Source organism: Theropithecus gelada, chromosome 11, assembly GCF_003255815.1.
Source record: "Theropithecus gelada isolate Dixy chromosome 11, Tgel_1.0, whole genome shotgun sequence".
Lineage (NCBI taxonomy): Eukaryota > Metazoa > Chordata > Mammalia > Primates > Cercopithecidae > Theropithecus > Theropithecus gelada.
Window position 1 is genome coordinate 121,693,424 of NC_037679.1, and position 12,099 is coordinate 121,705,522.

The 12,099-nt window shown below is 41.5% G+C and overlaps 2 protein-coding genes across 6 annotated transcripts in view; both read left to right on the plus strand.

Annotated features, from left to right (window-relative positions):
• LOC112634732 (liprin-beta-1) overlaps nt 1-4,548 on the plus strand; it is a 173,326-nt gene extending 168,778 nt beyond the window's left edge. For all 5 annotated transcript variants that reach the window (XM_025402481.1, XM_025402482.1, XM_025402484.1 and 2 more), the window contains 3 exons: nt 737-916; nt 1,584-1,649; nt 1,787-4,548. In XM_025402481.1, the coding sequence (XP_025258266.1) occupies nt 737-916; nt 1,584-1,649; nt 1,787-1,873 (333 nt within the window). In that variant the 3' untranslated portion in view covers nt 1,874-4,548. The remainder of the gene's footprint in view (nt 1-736; nt 917-1,583; nt 1,650-1,786) is intronic.
• Nucleotides 4,549-5,103: 555 nt separating this feature from the next.
• On the plus strand, nt 5,104-6,541 carry REP15 (RAB15 effector protein). The gene has a single exon (XM_025403146.1). It carries the CDS (start codon nt 5,522-5,524, stop codon nt 6,230-6,232), a length of 711 nt encoding a protein of 236 aa, XP_025258931.1. The 5' UTR covers nt 5,104-5,521; the 3' UTR covers nt 6,233-6,541.
• The last annotated feature ends 5,558 nt before the right edge of the window (nt 6,542-12,099 follow it).

Consider the following 12,099-nt stretch of genomic DNA (forward strand, 5'->3'; position numbering starts at 1 on the left):
TAATTTTTTTTTTTACCCCCTCTATCTGCCTGAGTATCCAATGACCAAGATGGAGTTTCTCTTCTAAGTATCACTGAAGTTTCCTCTCCAGAAAATTCTTTTAGCAGTCACCAGTCCTGTTGTGGAAGCAAAATAGGCATACAAGATAATTATAGCCTCACCCAAAGAAAAAATATAGTGAGGTCTATTCTATTTTGCTAATCTTAGATTGAAAAACCTTGCAAAATTGGATTCAGCCATGAGAAATCTCATTGCATTAAGTCCTGTCTAATCAAAACTATGAAGCCAGGTGCAGTGGCTTGTGCCTGTAGTTCCAGCTACTCTGGAGGCTGAGGCAGGAGGATCCCTTAAGCCCAGGAATTTGAGGCCAGCCTGACAACATAGCAAGATTCTGTCTCTAAAAATAATCGTAGTGATGTAATCAAATTATTTTTGCCATATTTTGTTTATCACAGTGACTATTCAGCTAGTTGGCATGAATAAGAGGAATAAGATTAATTTTCTGAGATTCATAACAAGGGTCATTTATCATTGCATCATTTATATGTCTGGGATGCCCTTTCATTTTTATCCAAATTTAAACATCCAGTTAATTTTCTCTCTACCATGGGGTAAATAATTAAATTACACATGTAGGAGGGAGGGGGTAATGCAAAAATAATTACATGTTATCAGTCCTTGATTGTACAAATTTTATCAAATCCTCTGGATGTTTTTGTTTGCTTTTCTTTTAAAGCCAAAGAAGCTTGCCTTTAGCAATTTTGGGAATTTGAGAAAGAAGAAACAGGAAGATGGTGAAGAATATGTTTGTCCAATGGAATTGGGACAGGTATCAGGAAGTGCATCTAAGAAAGGATTTAAACCTGGTTTGGATATGCGCCTGTATGAGGAAGATGATTTGGACCGATTAGAGCAGGTAAATCCATTATATACCTTTTTTCAAGTGCTTCCATCATTCAGACAGTAAATGGGAGCTTTGTATACTGTGTCTGATCGAGGACATCTTCTTCCAATAACTAAAAATACAGATAATAATAAAATAGTAGTGAACACTTAGAGATCGCTTATATGTTCCAGGCACCATCCTAAGCACTTAATGTATACTATGTTTGTGGTAACCTTAAGACATGGAGAGCATTGTTATTCTCATTTTGGAGATAAGGAAACTGAGGCACAGAGAGCTAAGTAACTTGCCCAAGGTCCCCAACCTGTCTCTTTGGCTCCAAAGCTTATGATATTTACCTATATTATGCCATCTCTGTATTAAAACATGTTAGGAATGGACAGGTTATTCTACCTAGCCTTTTCAGATTAAAGTCATGGGACTGCATATTTCCCTTCTAATCAACAATGCTTTGGTACTGTTAGCAAAGGCATTAGACTAGCTGTGTCAGTAAAGTGTCTCTTCTAATTTTTCACTTCCGATTGCAGTGGTGAAAGGAGATTATCACCAGAAGTGTTCTGTTGCTCCTACCCCATTCAGTGCTATTTGCATTATTTCCTCTTAGACTTTTGTTCCTCTTGTTGCACTTTCCCTGAAATTGTGAAAACACATATGTCATGTTATGGTTTGTTCTTTGCAGATGGAAGATTCAGAAGGGACAGTGAGACAGATAGGTGCATTCTCCGAAGGCATCAACAATCTGACAGTGAGTTTGTGAAATGAATTGAAAATGTTATTCTATAAATGTCTTTTAACAACCCCAGAGGACCACATGTCTCTTGGAGAATGTGTAGTTCTGAGCTCTTGGCTCTCAGTGTGACTCCCTGTCTCCTTGTTTTCCAGCACATGTTAAAAGAAGATGACATGTTTAAAGATTTTGCTGCCCGTTCCCCCAGTGCCAGCATTACAGATGAAGACTCAAACGTTTGACCGTAGCACCTGGAGGAACATTAGGAATGCTTAGTCTTTTTTCTACTTTCTTTTCCAAACACTCACAGTATGTACAACAGGCAGCGGATTGTCTATTGTTTGTTGTTCCAACTTCTGCTGTTGAGAAGTTTAAACAGGAAGCAGGAGTAATGTGCCGATTCCGAAGTGGACACAAAAAATAAGACACTGGTGAATGAGAGTATAATTGTTTTTCTTCTATTTAATGTAAAAATCTGTGATATATTATATTTAAAGTGTTGCATTTAAGATGAGTATTTTACCAGAGTGTTTCCGTTCACATCCGCAGTATGGAGGATTTGGGGAACAGTAACCAGGATGTGAATGATTTTGTCACATCAGTGTTCACTGGAGCCACCTAAGTAGGACATTATGTGATTTCAGAATCAATATGTGGAACTTCTTTAAGCATTCAGTGTGCCCACTAAATGCCAGCCACACCTCCACTTGCCTCTTACTGTCTTATTTTTATATATTTTTCTAAATATATGTATATATACAGTACATAGAAAATAGAACATTTATTTTGTGACCTAAGGACGATGGTGAAAAGATCACGTTTTCTAAACAATCTGGTGATCAGAACGTTCATATACCAGCTGGTTTCTGAAGAAGTCAGAATGATCTTTCTCCATACTGACTTTTAACAATGTTGATCATTGAGGCTAAATTAATATATATGAAATATTCCTTTTTGATGACACCACAAAATTGTTGAACAGTTTAAAAATTTCAACCTTAATCTTGGATCCCTTTACCTCATATGGAAGAACTTGAGGGACATTAGTATACTTTTTTTTTTTTTTAAGATGGAGTCTCGCTCTGTCACCTAGGTTAGAGTGCTGTGGCATGATCTCGTCTCACTGCAACCTCCGCCTCCTGGGTTCAAGCCATTCTTTTGCTTCAGCCTCCCAAGTAGGTGGGACTACAGGCACGCGCCACCATGCCTGGCTAATTTTTGTATTTTTAGTAGAGACGGGGTTTCACCATATTGGCCAGGCTGGTCTGGAACTCCTGACCTTGTGATCCGCCCGCCTCAGCCTCCCAAAGTACTGGGATTACAGGCGTGAGCCACCATGCCTGGCCTTTTTTTTTTTTAAGTGACAGAGTCTCACTCTGTCACCCATGCTGGAGTGCAGTGACGTGATCATAGCTCACTGCAGCCCTGAATTCCTAGGCTCCAGTGATCCTCTCACCTCAGCCTCCCCAATAGCTAGGATTACAGGTGTGTGGCCTCCCACCCCACCCCACCCTTCACACCTGGCTGATTTTTCAAAAATTTTTTGTAGAAACAGGATCTCACCATGTTGCCCAGCCTGGCCTCAAACTCCTGTCCTCAAGTGATCCTCCCGCCTCAGCCTTTCAAAGTGCTGGGATTACAGGTGTGAGCCACTGTGCCTGGCTTGAATACACTAACTTGAATACATTCAGAATCACCTCCTCTCCCCAAAATGCGTAGAAATAGTTTTTGAGGAAACCAAAAGCAAAGCAGAAACCTTTACAGTATTGTTTCTTTTCTCTTTGTTAACTATGTCATTGCATCAAAATACTAACAGTCTGCCTAAACATGTTCATTGTACATTTCTCAGGCTATCAATGAATGGAGCTTTTTAAAAAGTTGAATATTTGTCTGAACATTTTATTTCAAAGTTCAAAAAAACAGAGGCTGCAAAATTCATTTTATAATGGCTATTTTGTGATGATAAGATGTAGTTCATGTTTTTCTGTAGCACTGGGCCCAAATATTCTTTGTAAAGAAAATCACTGCAGCAAAAATTGTTACTGTGTTTATTATGTTTGTAGAAGTATTAGAAAAATATTCTATTTTTTATTCAGTGCTACATAATTACCCATGGTAGCCAACCCTACAAAAGACAGGTTTTCACAAATTGAGGTGGAGGTGGGCAGTTCAGTATCTGCCATTGGACTTGATTATAAACTGTATTTGAATATCAGTGGTGTTATCTTTTAAGTTGTCAGCAAGTTACCAAGTATTCATTAAAGAAATTGTGATATCAAATTACTGTTTATTCATAACAATTGATTTGATGCTAATAATAATTTTCTTTAAACTCTACCATTCATTATGTGGTAACTGTATTGGACTTACTTTATTTGGATTTTATTTTAATGTGACTAGATGTCACCACTTGAAAAAATCAATTTGTTCTTAGAACCTGGTTGAAAACACCAGGAGACTGTTACAGATGTCAAATTTTTTTTTTTTTTGAGACGGAGTCTCTCTCTGTCGCCCAGGCTGGAGTGCAGTGGTGCGATCTTGGCTCACTGCAAGCTCTGACTCCTGGGTTCACGCCATTCTGCCACCTCAGCTTCCCAAGTAGCTGGGACTACAAGTGTCTGCCACCATGCCTGGCTAATTTTGTTTTCGTATTTTTAGTAGAGATGGGGTTTCACCGTGTTAGCCAGGAAGGTCCCAATCTCCTGACATCGTGATCCGCCCACCTCGGTCTCCCAAAGTGCTGGGATTACAGGCGTGAGCCACCGTGCCCGGCCCAAGTATTTTTTATTCAGGACGGCATAACCTAACTGATAATATGTAATAAAGTTAAATTTTTTTATGATGTGTTTTATTTACAAAATATACACTGCTGGTGTTACCATATGAAAGGAAATAAAATCAATTGATAATTGCTTCATTTTTATTGCCCTTATTTCATTTTCCGTTGTTCATAGTAACAGGCTTTGTTTCTGATATAGAAAATAACACAATCTCTTTATAAACTGCCATAAATTTGTTTGAATGGAGTTTATAACGTGTATCAACAGATAGGAATTTGAGGCCTTTGTTTGAGAAGATTTTGTAGGAAAAGAAGCAACTGAGCTGGGGAATGAAGAATATGGCAGAAGTGAAAGAAACAAACAAACAGAAAATAGGAAAAGCAAATGGAAATGACTCACCTACAGACTGGAAGAAGTTAGTTGTAGAAAGAGGTGTATGGATATTTAAAAAACTAACATAGGGCTGGGTGCAGTGGCTCATGCCTATAATCCCAGCACTTTGAGAGGCCAACACAGGAGGATTGCATGAGCCTAGGAGATCGAGACCAGCCTGGGCAACATGGTGAAACCCCACGTCTACAAAAAATACACAAAAATTAGCCAGGTGTGGTGGTATACACTTGTAGCCCCAGCTGGGGTGAGAAGATCACCTGAGCCCAGGGAGGTTGAAGCTGCAGTGAGCCATGATGGCGCCACTGCACTTCAGCCTGGGTAGCAAGAGTGAGACCCTGTCTCAAAGAACGACAACAAAAAGAACTAATGTGCCATTTTTACTTTTACTAAAACTTGGAAAGAGGAAACATATGTTGGAAGAGATTACCAAAGGTTAAAAGTAGAGTGAATATAACCTAGCTAGAACAGACGTTTTGTGTGAAATTTAGTATCTTTAATAAGACAGCAGGAACTGAATGAATACAACACACCCAACTGACAAACAGAGAGAACATGTTTATTTAGCTGTATGTATATACGCTTAACTACACCCAAGGGAGCTGTAGAGTTAGAAAAACATGAACCATTAACAGATGTGACCTCCTTGCAGAACTTTTACTTTGAAAAAGAAGTACTCCTGAACCAGATTCACATGTGTGATATTTGGATGCAGAGAAAATGGGGCAGAAAGCATCGCAACAGTTGGTTCTGAAGGACAGCAAAGAGGTGCCCATCGTCTGTGAGGTGGTCAGTGAAGCTATAGTCCATGCAGCTCAGAAACTGAAGGAGTACCTTGGATTTGAATATCCTCTGAGTCAACTCTGCCCAGCTGCAAATACTCTGAATGAGATCTTCTTAATCCATTTCATCACTTTCTGCCAGGAAAAGGGAGTTGATGAGTTGCTGACCACCACCAAGATGACCAAGCACCAAGCCTTCCTGTTTGGCGCAGACTGGATTTGGACCTTTTGGGGATCCGACAAGCAAATAAAGCTTCAGCTGGCAGTACAGACTCTGCAGATGTCTTCACCTCCTCCCATGGAATCTAAACCTTATGACCTTTCCAATCCAGAACCAAGGGTAGAGGAGTCTTCCTGGAAGAAAAGTAGATTTGATAAGCTGGAAGAATTCTGTAACTTAATAGGAGAGGATTGCCTGGGTCTGTTTATCATCTTTGGTATGCCAGGAAAGCCTAAAGACATCAGGGGAGTTGTCCTGGACAGTGTCAAAAGTCAGATGGTGAGGAGCCATCTGCCAGGAGGGAAGGCTGTGGCTCAGTTTGTCCTGGAGACTGAAGATTGTGTCTTCATCAAAGAGCTGCTCAGAAACTGTCTGAGTAAGAAAGACGGGCTGAGAGAGGTGGGCAAGGTTTATATTGGCATTCTCTGATTTGGATATGTATTATGTGACTGGCCTGTAAGAGGAAAAGAAAAAAGATTCTAATAAGCAAGCTCATCTATTTGCATCATTCCAGCATGGGATTTTTTTTTCATTTGTTTTCCCATTGATTGAAAATGATTACTGGGATCAAAGTATATTAATGCCACAATTACAGAGGGAGAGAGAAAAAAAGAAAACTCTGGCTCTGCCTATGATTTAAAAACAGTTCAGGAAAAGTTATAATTTAGTTTAATATTTCATTCACTTAATAATAAAAATGGGAAGAGATAATAAAGTCACATTTAAAGTTTGATTTGCCAAAAAAAAGTGTCTTTGTTTGAAATAATAAGTCTAGCACTCAAAAGTATAAAATGTGTTTTTGCATCTGTTGGTGGGAAATGGGTAGGGTAAAGTAGTGGGTAAGGCTACAGAGCAGGTTTAATTACATTTGTAACATCAGTTTCAAGCCATGCACAGTGGCTTACGCTTGTGGTCTTAGCTACTCAGGAGGCTGAGGCGGGAGGATCGCTTGAGCCCAGGAGTTTAAGGCTATAGGGAGCTGTGATTGCACCACTGCACTCCAGCCTGGGCAATGAGTGAATCCTCATCTTTAAAAAAAAAAAAAAAATAGTTTTGGTTCAGGACTCCTGAGCAAAACTCACATTGTTCTTTTCCTCTTAACATTTACCTTATTCTGCCTTCTCCCTAGCTGCTGTCCACACTGAGAGGACTTTGATGGGATTTGAGATTCACTTTAGTGTTAGCTCTGCCTATGGTTTTAAAACAGTGACCTATAAAACTATTCCTTTTAATAATACTTGCTTAGCCTTTGCAGTAAGGAAAATGTATTCACATATAATAATCATTTTTGCTTAAAAGCCACTGTGGAATTATAACAGTACAAAGAGGAATCACCATTATTTATTGTACTTGTAAGTCAAGTCAGATGCTTTACATATATTAGCGTGATTTTCATGTGTCCTCCATGACTCTAAGAGGTTTCTATTTGCCAAATCAAAGAGGCTAGATAACGCATAAATCTATTAAGTGGCTCGTAACAAAAAAGTAAAGTCTGCCCAGTTACAAAACCCATATTCTACCGTCATGTAAAGAAAATTCCCTGTAAGCCTATAAATTATGTTAAGTAAAAATCAATTAAAAAAAAAAGAAGAAAAGAAAATTAGTTAGCCAGGAAGGGTAGCTGTGATTCCAACACTTTGGGAGTCTGAGGCAGGAGGATTGCTTGAGCCCAGGAATACAAGACCAGCCTAGGCAACATGGTGAAACCCCATCTCTACAAAAAATAGAAAAAGTAATGGTGATGTGTGCCTGTAGTCCCAGCTACTTCGGAGGCTGAGGTAGAGAGATTGCTTGGGTCCAGGAGGTCAAGGCTGCAGTGAGTCGTGATAGCGCCACTGCACTCCAGCCTAGGCAACAGAGCCAGACTCCATCTCAAATACATAAAAAGAAAATTCTCTCATTTTAAACTACTGGAATTGCTGAGACCACAAAGATGTTCACCTGCAAAGATGCTAGGTGGTGGTTGTTGCTCATTTTTCTTCCATTTCCTGGCCTTAATCTGTGGCTACTTTTCCTGTTGTTGAACAACCTGTTTACTGATATGCAGCCATTAAAAACGTGGGCTGAAGCCTTTCACCTGCATCCAACCTCTTAAAACCATTTCTGTTTCTGACAGTCTTCTTATGTCCTTGGCCCCTTCTGTGTTTTGGAATTTAGGGCATGTTCCTGTGAGGCTAAATTAAGACATCTGAGCGCAATGTGGTGTCATGCAAGTATTCCAAAGTAAGAAATACATTTGTTGCTGTGATGTGTGTAACTGAAGCACGTTGCAGTGCACTCTGATAGTTTGTCCGACATCAGTTTGTAAAATGCTGACTGCAAGCCACCAAACTGATATCATGACCATCAATAGGTCACAATGCAGACTTGTAAAAACTTTGTCATGGTAGGAGTGAGAGCTTTCGACTTTAGTTGAGGACAAACCTGCTTAAAATCCTAGCTCTTTTGTTTATGCTTATCCAACCAAACCTCTGTGCTGGTTATTCTTAGTTCAACCTCCACATCTACTCCCCACCCTGTCTGCCTTCTGGGTTCTGACTGCATCACTCTGGCTTCCATGCCGTGGAGGGCACGAGATCAGAAAGGGGACAGGTCTGGAAGGTATTAGCCCCACTCTCCCTGCCTCACTATGACGCTTTGTTCCAGACAGCTCCTGTCCAGCTGGCCCTTCTCTGAGACTCCAGCTCCCTCCCCTTCCACTCTCAGGCCATTGTCTTCCAGGTTGCTTCATCATTCTTGGTTAGTTCCTTGCACCCTGCCCCCACCCTGTAAATGTCCTTTTCCCTCAGGTGAACTTGAGGGTGTCATTCGATTTCTTCTGGAGCCCTAATGTCTCCTGATTTTCCCATCTAAAACCTGGAGATGACAATACCTACCTCGTAGAACTGCTATTCGTTACAAAATTAAGAATAATTGGCCAGGACTGGTGGCTCACACCTGTAATCCCAACTCTCTGGGAGGCTGAGGTAGGTGGATCACAAAGTCAGGATTTTAAGACCAACCTGACCAACATGATGAAACCCCGTCTCCACTAAAAATACAAAAATTACCTGGGCATGGTGGTGTGTGCCTGTAGTCCCAGCTACTCGGGAGGCTGAGGCAGGAGAATCACCTGAACCTGGGAAGTGAAGGTTGAAGTGAGCTGAGATGGCACCACTGCACTCCAGCCTGGGTGACAAAGAGTCTCCATCTCAAAAAACATAAAAAATAATTTTAAAACAATGCTTAGTACAATAATCCAAATCCACTCTTTGATTCTTTATCCAGCTCAGTAAACAGGATCCACAGCGAATATAAAGGTGCATCGTTAACTTCAATCTAGATGTAGGTTTAAGAGCATGCTCCTGTTTTCTTTCCATTGAGCCTGGTGTTCTTCAAATCAAAATAAGCCTTGCAACATTGGGGAACATCAACCCCCAATCCCTTCTCTTCAAATTTATCTCCCAAAGAAGTCCTGGGGGAAAGCGAGGAAGGGAGCATTCCTAATCCCCATGATGCCTGCAGCTTCAGGAAAGAAGAAAATGATGTATATTCTCTTCGGCCTCAAGAAATGGCTTTGTTTTCCCTCCTATCAATGTTTATTCACCCCCATAGCCCTCTCCTTGAGGAACCTGGAATAGGAAGAACATATCTGCGGCCTTGTAGTTGTCCTTCATTAGAAATTGACATGAAAAAGTGTTTAATAAAATGGAGTATTGACATACACAATTACTTGTCAATTAAAAATGATTTTTTTTTAAAGAAGGTGAGTACTGGCAGAGACGTCTGTTTCCTCTTTTTGGTAGTGAGGTCTCCAATAGCATAGAATCAAGCTCAGTTTTTGCAATTTGGGTTAATATACTGCAAAAAAAAAAGGCTTAAAAGTATAAATGGAAGATAGATTCATTCAAACATAATTGCTGAGTGCCTATTATATGTAGGGCTTGTTCTGTGCCCTGCCAATCCAGCAGTACAAAGAACAAAGTTCCTAGTCTCGGGGAGTTTCTATCTTAATGGTGGAAGACAGACAAACACGTGCAGATGTTTAAATGCATATTTTCAAAACATCTCACGCCTGTAGTAATCCCAGCACTCTGGAAGGCTGAGGCTGGCAGATCACTTGAGTTCAGGAATTTGGAACCAGCCTGAGCAACATGATGAAACCCTGTCTCTACTAAAAATACAAAAATCAGCCCGGCGTGGGGGTGTGTGCCTGTACTTGAGAGGCTGAGCTGGGAAGATCGCTTGAGCCAAGAAGGAGGAGGTTACAGTGAGCCCAGGTCCAGCCACTGCACTCCAGCCCGGGCAACAGAGTGAGACCCTGTCTCAAATAATAATAACAATCAATTTTAAATAACATCAGGAGTAATGTAAAGAAAAAGCATGATCAGGGAATAAAGAGTGTTAGGAGGTGCTATTTTATATTGGGTGGTGAAGGAATGCCTCAGTGGGGAGGGGGCAATTAGCTAGAGATCTGAAGGAAGACACTGAGCATCAGAGCAGACATTTGGGAAAGAGCGTTCTAGGCACAAAGAACTGCAAATACAAAGGACCTGGAATGGGAGTGGATGTGAATGTGGATAGCAAAGGAAGCTGACGTGGACAGAGCAGAGTGAGCTGGAGGCGAGAGGTGGGAGATGAGTTTGCAGAAGTAGCCAGCAAACTGATCAAGCTCTTCAAACTTGTAAGCTGAAGTAAGGACTCAACTATTCTGAGTGATAGGGGAGAGAAATGTCTTGACTGACCTGTACCTTAAAAGCCTCACCTGAAGCCAGGCATGGTCACTCACACCTGTAATTCCAGCACTTTGGGAGCCCAAGGTGGGTGAATCACTTGAGGCCAGGAATTCGAGACCAGCCTGGCCAACATGGTGAAACCCCGTCTCTACTAAAAACACAAAAACTAGTCTGGCGTGGTGGCACATGCTTGTAATTTCAGCTACTCTGGAGACTGAGGCAGGAGAATCAATTGAATCCAGGAGGCAGAGGCTACAGTGAGCCGACATAGTGCTGCTGCACTCCAGCCTGGGTGACAGAGGAAGACTCTGTCTCAAATAAACAAATAAACCCTCACTTGATTACTGGGGGGAGACTTGATGGTAGAAGATAAAGAGGAGAAGCAGAACCCAGGTAAGCGGCTAGGAAGCCACAGTCATCCAGATAAGAGAAAAAGATGGCCTGGACCACACTCATACAGGAGGAGGTGTGAAGAGGTCAGATTTAGAATGTAGCTGAATGTAAAGTATGCAGCATTTGCTGATGATTGGATGTGGAGTTTGAAACATGTAACCATTAGTTGCTGTATTTCCAAATGTCTTGAATAATAAGAATATATGCAAGGACAGAAATAAATTTGTCTTTGACTTTCCTTTATCCCAAGAAATCAAAAGATGGAGAAAAGCATTTTAGAGAAACAGTGCCAGGGTACATGATTGACAGACGGGCACTGCATGACTGGGTGGCCTCACTGAGGAAAAAGTAGCTAAACATGGGCAAAGGAGATCCCAGAGGCAAAAATGTCATTATATGCATTCTTTATGCACACTTGTCAGAAGGAGCACAAGACACAGCACCCAGATGCTTCTGTCCTCTTCTCAGAGTGGTCTAAAAAGTGCTGGAGAGGTAGAGGACCGTGTCTGCTAAAGAGGAAAATTTGAAGACGTGGCAAACTCGGGCAAAAGACCCAGTATGAAAGAGAAATGAAAACCTATATCCCTCCAGAAAGGGAGGCAAAAAAAAAAAAAAAAAAAAAAAAAAAAGCCCAAGAGGCCTCCTTTGGCTTTTTTCTTGTGTTCTGAGTATTGCCCCCGAATCAAAGGAATATATCCCGGCCTATCCATTGGTGATGTTGCAAAGAAACTGGGAGAGAGGCAGAATGACACCGTTACAGATGACAAGCAGCCTTATGAAAAGCGGGCTGTGAAGCTGAAGGAAAAATATGAAAAGGATATTGCAGCAGACTGAGCTAAAGGAAAGCTTCATGCAGCAACAAAGGGAATTGCCAAGGCTGGGGAAAAAAAAAAAAAGAAGGGCTGGGCGCGGTGGCTCAAGCCTGTAATCCCAGCACTTTGGGAGGCCGAGACGGGCGGATCACGAGGTCAGGAGATCGAGACCATCCTGGCGAACACGGTGAAACCCCGTCTCTACTAAAAAATACAAAAAACTAGCCGGGCGAGGTGGCGGGCGCCTGTGGTCCCAGCTACTCGGGAGGCTGAGGCAGGAGAATGGCGTAAGCCCAGGAGGCGGAGCTTGCAGTGAGCCGAGATCGCGCCACTGCACTCCAGCCTGGGCGACAGAGCGAGACTCCGTCTCAAAAAA